The sequence below is a fragment of the Hemitrygon akajei genome, chromosome 13 (assembly GCF_048418815.1).
Source record: "Hemitrygon akajei chromosome 13, sHemAka1.3, whole genome shotgun sequence".
NCBI classification, from domain to species: domain Eukaryota; kingdom Metazoa; phylum Chordata; class Chondrichthyes; order Myliobatiformes; family Dasyatidae; genus Hemitrygon; species Hemitrygon akajei.
In genome coordinates this window covers 6,036,385-6,056,309 of record NC_133136.1, presented here as the reverse complement: position 1 = coordinate 6,056,309, position 19,925 = coordinate 6,036,385, and the positions used below count along the sequence as shown (strand labels likewise).

At 45.4% G+C, this 19,925-nt stretch overlaps 2 protein-coding genes across 2 annotated transcripts in view; one reads left to right on the top strand and one right to left on the bottom strand.

Annotated features, from left to right (window-relative positions):
* ska1 (spindle and kinetochore associated complex subunit 1) overlaps nucleotides 1-3,184 on the bottom strand; it is an 86,939-nt gene extending 83,755 nt beyond the window's left edge. Inside the window, exon 1 of the mRNA XM_073064081.1 lies at nucleotides 3,117-3,184. The gene's annotated coding sequence lies outside the window, so the exon portion shown is untranslated. The remainder of the gene's footprint in view (nucleotides 1-3,116) is intronic.
* A 282-nt stretch (nucleotides 3,185-3,466) lies between these two features.
* Nucleotides 3,467-19,925, top strand: part of myo5b (myosin VB) — a 288,715-nt gene continuing 272,256 nt past the window's right edge. The window contains exon 1 of the mRNA XM_073064077.1: nucleotides 3,467-3,614. Within this exon, the coding sequence (XP_072920178.1) occupies nucleotides 3,588-3,614 (27 nt within the window). The 5' untranslated portion in view covers nucleotides 3,467-3,587. The remainder of the gene's footprint in view (nucleotides 3,615-19,925) is intronic.

Here is a 19,925-nt window from a genome sequence, read left to right as displayed (position 1 = left end):
GAAGACGTAGGGATTGATTGTGGACTTCAGGAAGGGGAAGTCGGTGGAACACACACGCAAGTCCTCATCAAGGGTCAGTAGTGGAAAGGGTGAGCAGCTTTAAGTTCCTGGATGTCAACATCTGGAAAGACCTCTCCTACAGCCAATACATTGATGCAATTATGAAGAAGGCAAACCAGAAGCGATACTTCTTTAGGAGTTTTGGTATATCACAAAATTCTATAGATATCCAGTGGAGAGTGTTCTGACTGGTTGCGTCACCTGAAGGTATGGAGGCACCAATGCACAGGATTGCAAGAGGCCGCCGAGGGTCTCAACTAGCTCCATCACAGGCACGATTCTCTTCAAAAAGTGCTACCCAAGACCTTCCCCATCTGAAACATGCCCTATTTTCATTACTGTCACTGGGAGGAGGTACAAGAGCCTAAATACAGACACTCAAAGTTCAAAACTTCAAAGTAAATTTATTATCAAAGTACATATATGTCACCATATACAACCCTGAGATTCATTTTCTGAATCAGAATGAGGTTAATTATCACCGGCATGTGTCATGAAATTTGTTACCTTAGCAGAGGCAGTTCAATGCAATACCTAATAAAGAATAAATAAATAAGTCAATTACAGTATATGTATATTGGAGATACAAATCATGCAAAAGCAGAAATAATGTATATTAAAAAAGTGAGGTAGTGTTCACTGGATCAATGTCCATTTAGGAATCGGATGGCAGAGGGGAAGAAGCTGTTTCTGAATCGCTGAGTGTGTGCCTTCAGGCTTCTGTACCTCCTACCTGATGATACCAGTGCAAAAAGGGCATGTCCTGGGTGCTGGAGGTCCTTAATAATGGACGCTGCCCATCTGAGACACCGCTCCCTGAAGATGTCCTGGGTACTTTTGGGTACTTTGTAGGCTAGTACCCAAGATGGAGCCGACTATATTTATAGCCCCCTGCAGCTTCTCTAGGTCCTGTCCAGTGGCCTGCCCTGCCCCATACCAGACAGTGTTGCAGCCTGTCTGAATGCATCTATAGAACAGTACATCTATAGAAGTTTTTGGGTGTTTTTGTTGACGTACCAAACCTCTTCAAACTCCCAATGAAGTACAGTTGCTGTCTTGCCTTCTATATAGCTGCATCGATATGTTGGGACCAGGTTAGGTCCTCAGGGATCTTGACACCCAAGAACTTGAAGCTGCTCACTCTCTCCACTTCTGATCCCTCTATGAAGACTGGTATGTGTTCCTCCATACATTCACAGTAAGTAGAAGAAACACAATAGAATCAATGAAAGACTGCACCCAACAGGACAGTCAACAACCAATGTGCAATTACAAAAAGAAAGAAAGAATAAGTCAATCAGCAATAAGTATAGAGAACATGAGATGAAGTCTTTGAAAGCGAGGTAGTTTGAGGGAACAGGTCAGTGTTGGGTTGAGTGAGGTTATCCCATCTGGTTCGAGATTTAGGAGCAGCTTCCTCCCCTCCACCATCAGAACCCATGAACACTGTTGCTTTTTTAAAAACTGTGCATTTGGTCTGTAATTTATAGTCTTTGCACTGTGCTGCTGATGTTAAAAAAATCCATATAGGATAGTGATCATACACCTGATTCTTATTCAAGACTTGTAAAGTTACCGGTCTTTATGAGAGAGCAAGTGAAAAAGACCTTCCAGAGGGACAGGCAAAAAGTCTCGTTAACTCATGGAAGAGCTGAGAGTTGAGGAAAACTTACTCACCACGTGGCCCCAGTTTGGGATTTGCTCACTCTAATTAAAGGATTCTTGGTATGTCCGAAATAATTAATTTTTGAGATTTGTATATTTTATGTCTGTGCACTATAATGCTGCTGTAAAACAAATGTAACATCTTATCAGACTGATAATAAACCTGATTCTGTTTCTTTTTGGTGTTATTTATTTGTTTTGTAATTTATAGTAATTTTATGTCTACCATTGAGGCAATACAAATTTCACATCCACTAAGACAGTGATAATAAACATGGATCTGATTTTTTGCACTATATTTTGTAATTTGTAACAACTTTACGTTTTTGCTCTGTAGAGTACTGGAAAATAAGATGTTACTGATTCTAAATCTGATTCCTCTTTTGAAAAAATTACAGTATTTTTTTCTCTCTTTGCACTGTACACTTGCCACTAAACAACAAATTTCACATCTTAAATCCGTGATAATAAACCTGATTATACTTCTGTTTTGCACTGATTATTTATTTTGTAATTTGTTCCAAGTTTATATCTGTGCACTATGCTTCTGCAGAAAAACACACACTTCACATCATAAATACATGATAACTTAAGTGGCACAGTAGCATAGTGATTATCACAACGGTTTCTAGCACAGACCGTGTTCAATTCCTGCCGCTGTCTGTAAGGAGTTCGTGCGATTGCTGAGGTGTGTGTGTGTGTGTGTGTGTGTGTGTGTGTGTGTGTGTGTGTGTGTGTGTGTGTGTGTGTGTGTGTGTGTGTGTGTGTGTGTGTGTGTGTGTGTGTGTGTGTGTGTGTGTGTGTGTGTGTGTGTGTGTGTGTGTGTGGGGAGGGGGGCTTGGATTTGCAGATTTTCTCCTGTTCCGATGGTTAAGTCGGATGACAGCGCAGCTCCAAGGGTCTATTCTGCGTTTGTATTTGGGTAGCTGGATACAGGGCTTCATTCACTAGAACGGGAGTACCCAATCCTTTTTTATGCTGCGGAAATTTGATAGAGGTGTATAAAATTATGATTATAGATAGGGTATCTGCAAGCAGGCTTTTTCCAATGAGGCTAGAACAAGAGGTCATAGGTGAAATGTTTAAGGGGAACACGTGGGAAACTTCTTCACTCAGAAGGTGGCGAATAAACTGTCAGCGCGTTTAATATCAGCGTTTGGATGGGAGAGGTATGGAAGGGCAGGTCTTTGGGAATAGGCAGATTAATGGTCCGGCACATAGTAGATGGGCCGAAGGGCCTGTTTCTGTCATATAGTGTTCTATGACGATAATAAATCTGGTTTTTGCACTAGTTTTATTTATTTTAAAAATTGTAGTAACTTTATATCTCTGCACCGTGCCGCTGCCGAAAGAGAACACATTTCACGTTATATAAGATAGCGATAATACACCTGATTCTGAGTTCTCGTCCCGAGGGAGGGGGTCGAGAGAAACCCGAACAGTCGCCGTCCTGGTCCCGGTCCCTCGGCAGGGGGAGTCGCTCCGGTCGGGCAGCCTGGGAAGGCGGAAGTGGCCGGTAGATGTCTCACCGCCGTTGCCCGCCTGTCCCCACCTCACCTTCATCTTTTCTCTTTTCCTGCACCTGACTTCTCCGGACGAAAGCGCGGCCACTATTTCCTCCTGGGCCGGCACGGCTCCCCTCAGTCCCGCCGGGCAGCGGGAGGCGCCCGCGACTGGGTGGAGAACTCGGTGCGAAGCCGGCACCTGGGGAGAGGTCGCTGGGAGGCGGAGACAGGGAGGAGGCGGAGGCAAGGAGGGAGAGAGGGAGAGCGGCGTTGAACATGGCGACCGGGAAGCTGCCGCCCTCCCGACGCGAAGTGTAGGCGGCCCCAGCGGAGCGGCGTCTCCCGGAGACCGGCGACATGTCGGTCTCGGAACTTTACAGCAAGGTGAGTGAGTGAAGGTGGGCGTGGGTGGGTGGGTGAGTGAGTGAGTGAGTCTGGTGTCGCCGCTCCTCAACCCCTTCAGTTGTAACCATTTCCCCGTGTCGCTGCGTCTCCGGGAGATCCGTCAGCTTCTCGACACCTGTTCCTACCGACCCGGACACCTATCCCTCCCCCAGCCCCAACCCTACCGACCCGGCCACCTGTTCCTCCCCCCACCCTACCGACCCGGGACACCTGTTCCTCCCCCAGCCCCAACCCTACTGACCCGGGACACCCGTACCTCCCCCCCACCACTCTACCGACCCGGAAGACCTGCTCCTCCCACCTCCACCCCCTACCGACCCAGGACACCTGTCCCTCCCCCAGCCCCAACCCTACCGACCCGGGACACTTGTCCCTCCCCCTACCCCAACCCTACCGACCCGGGACACCTGTCCCTCCCCCTACCCCAACCCTACCGACCCAGGACACCTGTCCCTCCCCCAGCCCCAACCCTACCGACTCGGGACACCTGTCCCTCCCCCTACCGACCCGGGACACCTGTCCCTCCCCCTACCCCAACCCTACCGACCCGGGACACCTGTCCCTCCCCCTACCCCAACCCTACCGACCCGGGACACCTGTTCCTCTCCCTACCCAAACCCTACCGACCCGGGACACCTGTACCTCCCCCCCCCCACCACTCTACCGACCCGGAAGACCTGCTCCTCCCACCTCCACCCCCACCGACCCGGGACACCTGTTTCAACCCCCCCCCCCCCCCCAACACTCTCCGCCCGCCCTCCCTCACCCTCCCCTGCCCTATCGCCCGGGACACTTGTAACACCCCCCACTCTCTGCCTGTTACTTCCCTACCCCCACCGTCATCAAACCCCACCCCACCTTCCCCGGCCCGGGACACCTGTTCTCCCCCTTCCCCGGTCACCTGTTTCCGCTGCCCCCTCTTCCCGCCCGTCCAGTTTAACTGATCTTTTACCACTGACGGTTCATCTGTTCTCGCACCCCCGCCGCGCGACAGGGGTCACCTGTCTCTCCTCCCCCTCCCCAAGGGGCAGCATTAAATGGGGACGGTGCGTTGTTATCCCGCCCCTCTGCAGACGCGAATTGTTGGTTGTTCAGCGTTTACGCGGGTGGTATTTATCAGCCGTTTAAGACAGAAAACACTGAATGAAGGTTTAAGGAACGCGGTTGCTCCCTGATCGAAACTTTCATTTAGCGCAAGGAAGCGATGATGGTGTTTCTCGCCAAAGCAGAAACCTTCCCCGTCACTGAGTGACTTGGAAACGTCGTCTCTACCTGCAGAACGCACATTTTAATTCTCGTTCCGTCGGCAGACTCGCCTTGTGGGCGATTAAATATGTTACACCGCAGACGCAAAACAATCCTGAGGTGTTGGAAACTCAGCCTATCACGATATCCAAACTTTGGAGGCATTATTTTAAGGTGATTGGAGGAGAGGATAGGGAGAATGTTTTTTTAACAGTGAGAGTGACGAGTGTATGGAACGCCCTGCCGGGGGTGGTGATAAAGGCAGGTCCACTAGGGACAATTAAGAGACACTTAGATACACACATGGGTGATAGAGAAACGGAGGGGTATGTGGGAGGGCATAATGAAATCGAGCTTAGATTAGGTTAAAGGGGTAGGCACGTCGTTGTGGGTGAGAGGTGACATGGTAGAGGTGTAGAAGACGAGAAGAGGCATAGATCGAGTGGACAGTCACAGATTTTTTTTCCCAGGATGGAAATTACTAATACAAGGGGGCATAATTTAAGAGTGGAGGAAAGTATAAGGGAGGTGTATTTTACACAGTGGTAGGAATATGGAATGCTCTGCCAGGGGTGATGGTAGATGCAGATATGTTAGGGATATTTAAGAGACTCTGAGATGGAGGGCAATATGGTTGATCATGGGGTAGGTTAAAAGGTCAGCACAACATTGTGGGCTGAATGGCCTGAACTGTTCTTTGTTTCTTCTGTGTTTTTGGATGCAAATTAATTGAACTAAATGATTTGGCCAGTTCAGTGAAGTAATTTTCCTTTCTAGTCAAAGTAAATTTATTATCAAAGGATGAACGTCACCTTGAGATTCATTTTTTTGCTGGTACTTTCCGGAAATTAAAGAACTGCAATGGAATTTAAGAATAACTATATATAAAGACAGATGGACAAATAACCAGCGTGCAAAAGAATTGTGGAATTTAAAAAAATACCGAGAACATGAGTTGTAGAGTCCTTGAAGGTGAGCCTTTCAGTTGTGGAATCAGTTCAGGGTTGTGAGTGAGGTTATCGTGCTGGTTCAGGAGCCTGATGGTTGAGGGGTGATAAGTGTTTGTGAACCTGGTGGTGTGGGACCTGATGGTTGAGGGGTGATAACTGTTTGTGAACCTGGTGGTGTGGGACCTGATGGTTGAGGGGTGATAACTGTTTGTGAACCTGGTGGTGTGGGACCTGATGGTTGAGGGGTGATAACTGTTTGTGAACCTGGTGGTGTGGGACCTGATGGTTGAGGGGTGATAACTGTTTGTGAACCTGGTGGTGTGGGACCTGATGGTTGAGGGGTGATAACTGTTTGTGAACCTGGTGGTGTGGGACCTGATGGTTGAGGGGTGATAACTGTTTGTGAACTTGGTGGTGTGAGGTACCTTCTCTCTGATGGCAGCAGTGTGAAGTGAACATGACCACCATGATTGGGGTACCATGTTTTCCTGTGACATGGCTCCGTGCAGTTGGCTGAATGATGGGGAAGGCTTTGCCCGTGATGGACTGGATTGTACCCACTATTTTGTATAGGCTTTTCCATTCAAGGGCATTGATATTTCCCCAATGGGGTTGTGGTAGAGGCAGGTACATTAAGAGATGCTTAGATAGGCACATGGGTGACAGACAATTTTAGGACTAGATAGGAGGGAGAGGTTAGATTGATCTTGGAGTAAGTTGAAAGTTAGTTCAGAAAAAGTATATCTGGAAGTTTTGAGAGTTGAAAAACATTGCTGTGTATCACCAGCACCATCCTGGATTCACTCACCTTAATGGACTGTTCAACTTCTGTTCATAATTAGACTGTAAGAGATAGGAGCAGAATTAGGCCACTCGGCCCATCGAGTCAGGTCTGCCACTCAATCATGGCTGATCCTTTTTTCCCCCCCTCTGCCCCACTCCCCGGCCTTCTCCCCGTAACCTTTGATGCCATGTCCAATCAAGAAGCTATTAATCTCTGCCTTAAATGCACCCAACAACCTGGCCTCCACAGCTGCACATGGTAACAAATTCCACAAATTCACCACCCTCTGGTGAAATAAATTTCTCTGCATCTCTGTATTAAATGGATGCCACTCTAACCTGAGGCTGTGTCCTCTTGTCCTAGACTCCATCACCATGGGAAACATCCTTTCCACATCTACTTTGTCTAGGCCTTTCAACACTCAAAAGGTTTCAATGATATTCCCTCATCCTTCTAAATTCCATTGAGTATAGGCATTCCTCGTATGATAACTCTTTCATTTGCGGAATTATCCTTGTGAAACTCCTCTGAAACCTCTCCAATGCCAGCACAACCTTTTTTTGATGACCTAAAACTGTTCACAATACTCAAGGTGAGGCCTCACCAGTGTCTTATAAAGCCTCAGCATCACATCCCTGCTCTTGCATTCCAGACCTTTTGAAATGAATGCTAACATTGCATTTGCCTTCTGGATTTCCTCTCTATTTCGAAAATGGTTCGCACATTTATTTCTTCTACCAAAGTGCATGACCCTGCATTTTCCAACGTTGTATTTCATTTGCCACTTTCTTGCCCATTCTCCTAATCTAAGTCCTTCTGCATCCTACCTGTTTCCTCAACACTACCAACCCCTCCATCAATCTGCAAACTTGGCAACAAAGCTATCTATTCCATTATCTAAATCATTCGTATACAGCAGAAAAAGAAGTGGTCCCAACACTGACCCCTGCGGAACACCACTAGTCACTGGCAGCCAACCAGAAAAGGATCCTTTTACTCCTATGCACAGCCTCCTGATAATCAGCCAGTAACTTTCCTGTAACATCTTTGGCTGTTAACTTGGTAAGCAGCCTCATGTGTGGTGTGTGGCACCTTGTCAGGCTTTTTGAAAATCCAAATATACAACATCCACTGCATCCCCTTTATCTATCCTACTTGTAATCTCCTCAAAGAATTTCAACAGGTTTGTCAGGCAAGATTTTCCCTGAAGGAAACCATGCTGACTTTGCCCTATCTTGTCCTGCATCACCAAGCACTCCATAACTTCATATTTAACAATTGACTAACATCTTCCCAACCACTGAAGTCAGGCTAACATCTATTCTTTCTGCTGCCTTCCTCCTTTCTTAAAAAGTAGAGTGACATTTGCAACTTTCCAGTCCTCTGACACCATTCAGAGGTCCATTGATTTTTTTTTTGCAAGATCATTTCTAATGCTTCCACAATCTTTTTGCTTCCTCTTTCAGAATCCTAGGGTGCAGTTCATCTGGTCCGGGTGACTTATGTACGGTTAGGTCTTTCAGCTTTTTGAGCACCTTCTCCCTTGTAATAGTATCTGCACTCACTTCTCTTCCCTCACACACTACAACACCTGGCACACTGCTAGTGTCTTCCACAGTGAAGACTGATGTAATATACCCATTTAGTTCATCTGTCATCTCCTTGTCCCCCCATGATTATTTCTCCTGCCTTATTTTCTAGCAGTCTTATATCCACTCTCATCTCTCTTTTATTTTTTACATACTTGAAAAAGCTTTTACTATCCATTTTGATATTGTTTGCTAGCTTGCTTTCATATTTATCTTTTCCTTCCTAATGATTCTTTTAGTTGCTCTCTTTAGGTTTTTAAAAGCTTCCCAATCCTCTATCTTCCCACTAATTTTTACTTTGTTGTATGCCCTCTCTTTAGTTTTTACATTAGCTTTGACTTCCCCTGTCAGCCACGGTTGTACTATTTTGCCATTTGAGTATTTCTTTATTTTTGGAATAAATAGATAGATAGATAGATAGATACTTTATTCATCCCCATGGGGAAATTCAACTTTTTTCCAATGTCCCATACACTTGTTGTAGCAAAACTAATTACATACAATACTTAACTCAGTAAAGAATATGATATGCATCTAAATCACTATCTCAAAAAGCATTAATAATAGCTTTAAAAAGTTCTTAAGTCCTGGCGGTAGAATTGTAAAGCCTAATGGCATTGGGGAGTATTGACCTCTTCATCCTGTCTGAGGAGCATTGCATCGATAGTAACCTGTCGCTGAAACTGCTTCTCTGTCTCTGGATGGTGCTATGTAGAGGATGTACAGAGTTATCCATAATTGACCGTAGCCTACTCAGCGCCCTTCGCTCAGCTACCGATGTTAAACTCTCCAGTACTTTGCCCACGACAGAGCCCGCCTTCCTTACCAGCTTATTAAGACGTGAGGCGTCCCTCTTCTTAATGCTTCCTCCCCAACACGCCACCACAAAGAAGAGGGCGCTCTCCACAACTGACCTATAGAACATCTTCAGCATCTCACTACAGACATTGAATGACGCCAACCTTCTTAGGAAGTACAGTCGACTCTGTGCCTTCCTGCACAAGGCATCTGTGTTGGCAGTCCAGTCTAGCTTCTCGTCTAACTGTAGTCCCAGATACTTGTAGGTCTTAACCTGCTCCACACATTCTCCATTAATGATCACTGGCTCCATATGAGGCCTAGATCTCCTAAAGTCCACCACCATCTCCTTGGTCTTGGTGATATTGAGACGCAGGTAGTTTGAGTTGCACCATATCACAAAGTCCTGTATCAGTTTCCTATACTCCTCCTCCTGTCCATTCCTGACACACCCCACTATGGCCGTGTCATCAGCGAACTTCTGCACATGGCAGGACTCCGAGTTATATTGGAAGTCTGATGTGTACAGGGTGAACAGGACCGGAGAGAGTACGGTTCCCTGCGGCACCCCTGTGCTGCTGACCACCGTGTCAGACCTACAGTCTCCCAACCGCACATACTGAGGCCTATCTGTCAAGTAGTCCACTATCCAATCCACCATGTGAGAGTCTACTCCCATCTCCGTTAGTTTGTGCCTTAAGATCTTGGGCTATCCTGCTCATTCCTCTTTTTTTCCCTAGAAACTCATACCATTTTTGCTCTGCTATCATCGTGCCAGCATTTCCATCCAATTTACTTTGGCCAACTCCACTCTCATACCACCGTAATTTCCCTTACTCCACTGAAATACTGCTATGTCAGATTTTACTTTCTCCCTATCAAATTTCAAGTTGAACAGTCATATTGACTCCTAAGGGTTCTTTTACCTTAAGCTCCCTAATCAGCTCCTGTTCATTACTTAACACCCAATCTAGTATAGCTGATCCCCTAATAGGCTCAATGACAAACTGCTCTAAAAAGCCATCTCGTAGGCATTCAACAAATTCACTGTCTTGCGATCCATTACCAACCTGACTTTCGCAAATCTCCCATGACTATCATATCATTGCCCTTTTGACATGCCTTTTCTATTTTCAGCTGTAATCTGTGGTTCACATCCCGGCTTCTGTTGGGAGGCCTGTGTATAATTTCCATCAGGGTCCTTTTACCCTTGCAGTTTCTTAACTCAACCCACAATTCAACACCTTCCAATTGTATGTCACATCTTTCTACTGATTTGATGCCATTCTTCTCCAGTAGAGCCATGCACCCCCCCCCCCCCCCCCCCTTTGCTTGCCTTCCTATTCCTCCAATACAAAGTGCAACATTGGACATTCAGCTCCCAACTACAACCATCCTTCAGCCACGATTCAGTGATGATCACATCATACCTGACAATCTGTAATAGTGCAATAAGATCATCCACCTTATTTCTTGTATTCCCTGTATTGAGATATAACACCTTGAGTACTGTATTTGCTCCCCATTTTGATTCTGCATCCCTAATGCACTGACACTCACCCTGCTGGCTGCAATTTTGTCCTATTGTCTTCTTGACCTTCCTCACAGTCTGACTGCATGCTATCTTTACTTTTTTTTTTACCATCTGTCTACCTTGAATTCCTTCACTCTGGTTCCCACCCCCCTGACAAATTAATTTAAACCCTCCCCAACAGCTCTAGCAAACCTGCCCACGAGAATATTGGTCCCCCTTGAGTTCAGGTGCAACCAGCCACTCTTGTACAGTTCATACTTACCCCAGAAGAGATCCCAATGATCCAAGAACCTGAAGCCCTGCCCCCTGCACCAGCTTCTCAGCCAGGTATTTATCTGCCAAATCATCCTGTTTCTACCCTCACTGGTGGGCAGAACAGGCAGAAATCTAGAAATTACTATGTGGGATGTCCTGTTTCTCAGCTTTCTACCTAGCTCTCTAAATTCTCTCTTCAGGCCCTCTTTGCTTTTCCTTCCTACGTCAATATGTACCACAACATCTGGCTGCTCTCCCTTCCCCTCCAAAATGCTGTGGAAGCTATCTGAGATGTCTCTGTCTCTGGCATCAGGGAGGCAACATACCATTCGTCCACAGAATCTCCTGTCTGCTCCTCCTATTACTATCTCTCCCCTCTTCTCCCTCTGTCCCTCCTACACACGGACCCATGCTTAGTGCCTGTAACCCGGTTGGTGTGACATTCCCTGGGAGGTCATCCCCCACAACTGTATCCAAAATGGTGTACTTACTATTGAGTACTCTGTTCTAACTGCCTATTCACATTTCCATTTCTCCTGACAGTCTCCCAGCTACTCACCTCCTGCAACTTCGGAGTGACTACTTCCCTGTAACTCTGATCGACTATCTCCTCACTCTCCCGTCCAAGCTGAAGGTCATCCAGCTACTGCTCCAGATCCCTAACACGGTCTTCACGGAGCTGCAGCCGGATGCTCTTCATGCAGATGTAGTTATTCATGATTTTTTTTTTGAAATTATGAAGGTTGTCTTTTGCACGTAGAGGTTAGGGTTAGTTTGGTTGTCTGTCTTTGAACCTGTTGTGTTTCTTTGTATCTACTGTGCATGTCTGCAAGAAAATGAATCTCAGGATAGTATATTGTGACATGCATACTTTGGTAAATTTACTTTGAACTTTGGCATTTGTAATTGGGAGGGGAAGATTGTTTAAAATAAATACAGGTGCACCTGAAAAGTCACACACGTATGTCACTGGAAACATCACTGATCTTTCTATTGTCAATCTCTGATATAATGTTAGTATATATAGTCATGGAACACGAAGGCAGAGAAACAGGTCCTTCGTGTCCACCGTGACCAGAGCCCTGCACACCCCTCCCATCCATGTACTGCACCGATCCAAATTCCCCTTAAACATTTCACCTTTCACCCTTTACCCATGACCTCCAGCTGCTCTCTCTAGTTCAAGTCTTTATATGAGCAAAGATATATAACAACACACACAAAGTGCTGGAGGAACCCATCAGTTCAGTAGCACCAATTAACAGTTGAAGCTTTGGGCTGAGACAACTTCATCAGGACCGGAAAGGAAGGGGGAAGATGCCAGAATAAGAAGGTGGGGGGGAGGGGAAGTAGGACTAGCTGGCAGGTGATAGGTGAGACCAGAAGGCTGGGGAGGGGGATGAAGAAAGCAGCTGGGAGGTGATGGGTGGAAAAGTTAAAGGGCTGGAGAAGAAGGAATCTGATAGGATAGGAGAGGAGAGTGGTCCATAGGAAAAAGGGCACCAGAGGAAGGTGACGGGCAGATGAGGGGAAGAGAAGGGGTGAGAGGGGAACCAGAATGGGAATGGAAAAAGAGGGAAGGGGGGGAGCAATTACTGGAAGTTGGAGAAATTGATGTTCAGGTTTGAGGCTACCTAGTCAGAATGTGAGGTGTTGGTCCAACACAATCTCTACTGCCATAATGAATCCACTCTCATTTGGAGAAGCAACACTGCAAATTCATATCCATTCCCCTCCCCACCCACCTTATTCTGACTGCTCTCCCCTTCCTTTCCAGTCCTGATAAAGGGTCTCAGCCTGAAACTTCGACTGTTTGTTTATTTCCATAGATGCTTCCTGACCTGCTGAGTTCCTCCAGGATTTTGTGTGTGCGATGCTCTGGATATCCAGCATCTGCAGAATCTCTTGTGTTTAAGAAATATAGTACATCTTTACCATGCAATGCATTCGGTCAGATGACTTCTGACAAGGTATCGAAGCAGTTGAGAGTTGACTGCCTTCAACAAAGGATGCTTCATTGGCTGAGTCACAAGAGAAGCTGCACGTGTTGGAAATTGTGAACAGCATGCTCAAAATGATGCAGGAATTCAGCAGGTTAGGCAGGATCCACGGAGAAGTATAAACAGTCGATATTTTGGCCAAGACCATTCAGGACTGGAGAAGACGGGGTGAGGCTGCTTCTCTTCCCCTCTCCCACCCTCATGACCTGCTCACCATCTCCCTCAGATACCCTTCCTCCTTTCTCCCATGGTCTAGATACCTCTTCACCTCTCAGCTTTTCACATCATCCTTCCTCCCCCACCCACCCTCCTTTCCCCCTGTACCTGGTCTCACCTACCAGCTGCCAGTTTGTACTCCTCCCTGTCCCTCTCCCTTTTCATTCTAGCTTCTGCCCCTTTCCTTTCCTGTCCTGATGAAGAGTCTTGGCCCGAAATGTCGACGGTAATGCTGCCTGACCTGCTGAGCTCCTCCAACGGTTTGTGCAATTATTTGTGGCCATTCAAAATAAACAAAAACGATAAAACAGAATAGAATCAATGAAAAACTACACGCAAAAAAAGACTAGCAAACAACCAAAAGACAGCAAATTGTGCAAATACAAAAAGATAAACAAGATAATACTAGATAATAGGCCATAAATAATATTGAGAATATGAGTTGTAGAGTTCTTGAAAGTGAGTTCATGGTTCATCTTGACAGTAGAGGAGGCCATGGATAGACATATCAGAATGGGAATGGGATGTGGAATCACCTACGCTCGGTCGCCAGAGAAAGCAGGATCTCCCAGTGGCCACACATTTTAATTTCACGTCCCATTCCCATTCTGATATGTCTATCCATGGCCTCCTCTACTGTCAAAATGAAGCCACACTCAGGTTGGAGGAACAACACCTTATAGACTGGCTGGGTAGCCTCCAACCTGATGGCATGAACATTGACTTCTCTAACTTCCGTTAATGCCCCTCCCCTTCTTACCCCATCCCTGATATATTTAGTTTTTTTTCTCTCTCTGCCCATCACTCTGCCTGTTCTCCATCTCCCTCTAGTGTTCCCCTCCCCCTTTCTTTCTCCCGAGGCCTCCTGTCCCATGATCCTTTCCCTTCTTCAGCTCTGTATCCCTTTTACCAATCACCTTTCTGGCTCTCAGCTTCACCCCACCCCCTCCGGTCTTCTCCTATCATTTCGCATTTTCTTCTCCCCCTCCTACTTTCAAATCTCTTACCATCTTTTCTTTCAGTTAGTCCTGACAAAGGGACTTGGCCCGAAACGTCGACAGCGCTTCTTCCTATAGATGCTGCCTGGCCTGCTGTGTTCCACCAGCATTTTGTGTGTGTTGAGCAAAGACACAGACTTGCAGTTACCCCAAAGTGTTCGTGTTTCACCCAGTATTCAACATTCCTGCAGGGTAATAACTGTTCCTGAACCTGGTGGTGTGGGTTCTCAGGCTCCTGTATCCCTTTCCCAATGGTAGCAGCACGAGGAGAGCATGGCCTGGATGGTGGACATCCTTGATGGATGCTACTGTTTTGTGGTGGCGCCTCTTGTGGATGTGCTCATTGGCAGACAGGATGTCACACAGCCATAATTGCAGGATTCAAGTTGAAATAACCTTTGCTGTTTTCCTTGTAACCTGCTGCACTAAATATGACTGAGAAACAGGCAGAAGGAAAGAACTTGTTCTTTTGAAGACTGATTCTTTGGTTTTTGGCAGACAGCCAGTGTAAGTGGTATCAGGGACAAAGTCCGCCTGTTTTCATAAACTCCTGTTTTGCTTGATTTGTGACTGGTCATTTTGTTTTTGTCAGAATATTTGCTTGATTGCTGCTACTTTTATGAACAATCCGCTGAAGCATTTTGGAACTTCTTAAATATCTTTTTCTTTTGAAAATATTGATTTTTTATTTTATTTATTTTTTTGCGATGCAGCACAGAATGGGCCCTACTGGCTCAACAAGCTGGACTGCCCAGCAACCCACCGATTTAACTCTATCTTAATCATAGGGTAGTTTACAATGACCAATTAACCTTCCGACTGGTATGTCTTTGGATTGTGGGAGGAAACCAGAGCACCTGGAGGAAACCCTTACAATCATGGGGGGAATGTACAAACTCCTTATAGACAGCACCAGAACTGAACCTCAGATTCCACTGCCCTGCTCTGTAACAGCGTCACACTAATATTCTAATATCTATGTTATTGTAAGAGTTTAATTGTCCTTTCGTTTCTGACTCTTCTGCATTTGTTAGTGCCTCAAGTTCAAAGTAAATTTATTATCGAAGTACATATATGTCACCATATACAACCCTAAGATTCATTAATTTATTTATTGAGATACAGTGTAGAACAAGTCCTTCTGGCCCTTTGAGCTGTACTGCCAGCAGCCCCTGATTTTAACCCTAGCCTAATCACGGGACAATTTCCACTGACCGACTAAGCTACCGACCTTCGGACTGTGGGAAGAAACCCACATGCTAAGGGGGAGAATGTACAAACTCCTTACAGACACCGGCTGGAAAGTGTAAATCCATCTAGCAGTTTCTTTTCCTTGTTCTGTTAATATGAAATGAGTCTATTGCCTCCTGGTTCAGATTAGAAGGCGAAAACTCAAAGTACAAATCCCCAGTCACTGTCATATTAAGCTTAGTTCTATTAATCATTTGTACATGGAAACATACAGAGTAATGCATCGTGGGCATTAAATTAAACCAGTGAAGATTGTGCTGGCGGCAGCCCGCAAGAGTAGCTATGATTCTGGTGCCAACGTAGCATGCCCACACCTCTCAAACCCTAACAGGTACATCTTTGGACTGTGGGAGGAAACCAGAGCATCCAGAGGAAACCCCCCACACAGTCACGGGGAGACTGCCTAATCTCCTTTGTAGCGGTGGGAATTAAACACTGACTGCTTATCACTAACACTGTAAAGCGCAGCGCTAATCACCAAACTTCCATGTCATCCTCATTCAGAGACATACACAGTTATCAGCTATAAAACCATACAAAGGAACAACAGGAGTACACCATGATGTACTATAGGGGGGTATACCATGACAACAGACACTTGGCCTAACATGTTTGCACCAACTCCTATTTACACTGATCCTAACTTTTCCCTTTATTCCTCTTCACAGTCCAGAGAATATTTGCAAGGATGTTGCTGGGACTCGAGGACCTGAGTTGTAGGGAAATGTTGAACAGGTTAGGACTTTATTCCCAGGTGCGTAGGAGAGTGGGGGGGGGGGGGTGGGGGGGGTTGGAATTTGATAGAGGTATGCAGAATCATGAGGAGTATAGATAACGTAAATGCAAGCGGACTTTTTCCACTGAGATTGGGTGAGACTAGAACTAGAGGTCATAGGTTAAGGCTGAAAGGTGAAATGTTTAAGAGGAACCTGAGGGTTAATTTCCTCACTCAGAAGGAGCTGAGAGTGTGGAATGAGCTGCCAATGGAAGTGATGGATGTAGGTTTGATTTCAGCATTTAAGAGAAATTTGGGTAGGCATATGATGGGAGAGATATGGATGGTTATGGTCTGGTTTCAGGTCAATTCAAACTAGGCAAGTTAATGGTTTGGCACGAACTAGATGGGATGAAGGACTGGTTTCTGTACTGTAGTGTTCTACGACTATGATCTGTTTCTCTTAGCTGAAGGATAACTGGGAGAAGAATTAGAGACGAGTTGAGGAAAACAATTCTCTGAGCAAGTAGTCAGTCAGGAAATAGGCCACTTGGCCCATCTAGTCCATGCCAACCAAGGAGCTCATTGAAGCCTATCCCATTTGCCTGCATTTGGCCCATATTCTTCTAAACCAGCGGTTCCCAATCTTTTTTATGCCAAGGTCCAATGTCATTAAGCAAGGGGTCTGTGTTCCCCAGGCTGGGAACCCCTGATCTAAAATTTTCCTGTCCATATGCCCATACAACTTGTCTTTGAAGAGTTGTCATTGTACCTGCCTCTGACAGTTTGTTTCATAAACGGACCCTCCTCTGCGTGTAAATAGATGTTGTCCATATTAAATCTTTTACCGTCCCACCTTAAGCCAATCCCCTCTATTTCCTAATTCCACAACTGCAGGGGAAGAAAACTGCGTGCATTCACCCTGTCTGTGTTCAATCAAGTTCAAGTGTTTGGTCATTCATCCGTTTACATGTAGACCACCAAATGAGATGACGTTCCTCCAGACCAAGGTGCTCAACACAGTACACATAACTCACACACAACATATAAAGTAATATTACCCCAAATAAATTAACAAATAATAAGGTGCATTTATGACAAGTTAAAATGTAAACAGTATAACACTATTGGGGCTTCATACGTGATGAGACCGGGGTGGTGACAGGGAGTTCAGTAGTCTTGCAGCCTGGGGAAAGAAGCTGTTTCCCATCCTAAGTTCTTGTTCTAATGCTATTAAGAGATTGTTGGACAGATGGGAGGGATCATTGACAACTCTTCATGAATATCTCAGATGGGTGGAAGGGAGATCCCAATAATCTTCTCAGTAGCTCTTGCAATCCTTTGTAGGGACTTGTGATCAGATGCCTTGCAATTCCTGTACTAGATAGTGATGTAGCTGGTCAAGACACTCTCCATGGAGTCCCTATAACAATTTGTTAAAATGATGGGGGGGGGGGGGTTGTGGGGAGTCTCACTTGCCTCAATCTCCTCAGGAGGTGGAGATGATGCTGTGACCAGAAAGCTGGTGACAAAGGACCAGGTGAGATCCTGTGTAGTTACAGACGGAGCAGAAGGTCTAATTGAGAATTTCCAAGTCTAATCAGACCATAAGTCTAACATGAAGTTCAAAGTAAATTTACTATTGCAGTACCTGTATGTCACCATATACAACCCCAAGATTAATTATCCTATGGGCATTCACAGTAGAACAAAGAACCACAATAGAATAAATAAAAAACAACAAAGACCGACAGACAATGTAGGAAAGGCGTAAAGCTGCAACTACAAAAACAAAAATCAAATAATAATAGATAAATTAGTAATAAATAATACAGAGGGCAAGAGTTTTAGAAAGCAAGTCTGTAGGTTGTGAAATCAGTTCAGTGTTGAGGGTGAGTGAAATTATCTGCATTGGTTCAGGGACCTGATGATTGGAGGGTAATAATTGTTCCTGAACCTGGCAGTGTGGGATAAGGCAAAGGGTGAAAATTCTGGAAATACAAAGAAGTTCTGTCAGCATCTTGCAAGAAACATGATGTGTTCCGGTAAATTAAATTGCATATCTTCTCATTCTAAAGTGTTGTCATTGTTTATTTTTGGCACTTTCTGCTGAATTGCTGTGAGTAAAATGACACAGTTGCTTTTCAGGTGCTTTGACGTTGAATAATGGCAATAAAATTGTGACTGGTTTGTTCAAGATCTCTTTCATTGTGACACAGTTCTGGGCACCATGGTGGTGTAGTGCTTAGCGTGATGCTGTTATAGTTCAGAGTGTCTGAGTTCAGTTCTGATTCCTCTATAAGGAGTCTGTGTGCATAGGTTTCTTCTAGGTCACTGTTTCCCCCTAAGTCGTGTGTGTGCGTGTGCACAGTTGTGCAGTAACAGAACCACTCCTGCACACAGAGCCTTTGTTGTTGTGCAGCTGGATTTCAAAAAACGTCATGTTAATATGCGTCCATTATTAAGGACCTCCAGCACCCGGGGCATGCCCTTTTCTCACTGTTACCATCAGGTAGGAGGTACAGAAGCCCGAAGGCACACACTCAGCGATTCAGGAACAGCTTCTTCCCCTCTGCCATCCGATTCCTAAATGGGCTTTGAATCTTTGGATACTACCTCACTTTTTTTTAATATACAGTATTTCTGTTTTTGCATTTTTCAAATCTATTCAATATATGTAATTGATTTACTTGTTTATTATTATTTTTTTCTCTCTGCTAGATGATGTATTGCATTGAACTGCTGCTGCTAAGTTAACAAATTTCACGTCACATGCCATTAATAACAAACCTGTTTTCGATTCTGAAGTGTAAGCAGAAAGGTGACTGGTTAGAATATGTAACATTGGTGAGCTTATAGAATTTAGACTGATCGTAAACACTAATCAGCCCAAAACAGTAATTAGTCCTGATGGAGGGACTGAAGATAGACTTTTTATTCCCCCCCCCCCCCCCCCATACATGCTAACTGACCTGCTGAGTTCCTCCAGCATTTTGTGTGAGTTGCTCTGGTAGCAATGAGAATAAGGCGTGTCCTGGGTGGTGTAAGGTCCTTCATGATGAACAGTGCCTCAGATAGGCCTTATTCTCATTGCTACCATCAGGAAGGAAGAACAGAAGCCTGAAGGCACATACTCAACAATTCAGGAAAAGCTTCTTCCTCTCTGCCATCCGATTTCTGAATGGACATTGAACCCATGAACACCACCTCACTACTTCTCTTTATTTCCTATTTTTGTAAAACTTACTTAATTTAACTCGAAGGTAATAACACAAGTGGCCATCGGATGTGGACTACACCAGGGTAATGCACTATCCCCATCACTGTTCTGCACAGGCTTGAACCCCTCAGCCAGATCATCTCAGAGAGCAGACATGGGCACAGGTTCAAGAGTGGAGAGACCACCAGCCACCTCCTGTACATGGATGACATCAAGCTGTTTGCCGGAAACGGAAGAGACATCGACTCACTAATCCACCCGACAAGGGTGTACAGCAGAGACATTGGGATGTCATTGGGCTGGAAAAGTGCAGCTGGATGGTAGTGAAAAGAAGCAAACCCATCGAGGCTGAAGGAGTCGAGTTACCTGAAGGCCACATATCAGGTGTACAGGACAGCTACAAATACCTGGGGATCCTGCAAGCACATGAAAACCACGACGAGGATACAGGGAAGGCTGCAACATGCAAGTACCTTCAGAGAGTGAGACAGGACATAAAAAGCCAGCTGAATGGGAAGAACAAGATCTGAGCCACCAACACATTCACCCTACCAGTCATCAGAAACCCAGCTGTAATAGTGTGCTGGCCTGGGAATGAACTGGAAGTCACAGACATCAAGACCTAGAAGCTTCTAACACCAATCTGAAGTCCAACATCGAGTGACTGTACAGGAGGACGGGGATCTGGAAGTGTCAAGGCCACAGTCCTTGGAAGAAATGCGGAACATCCATGAG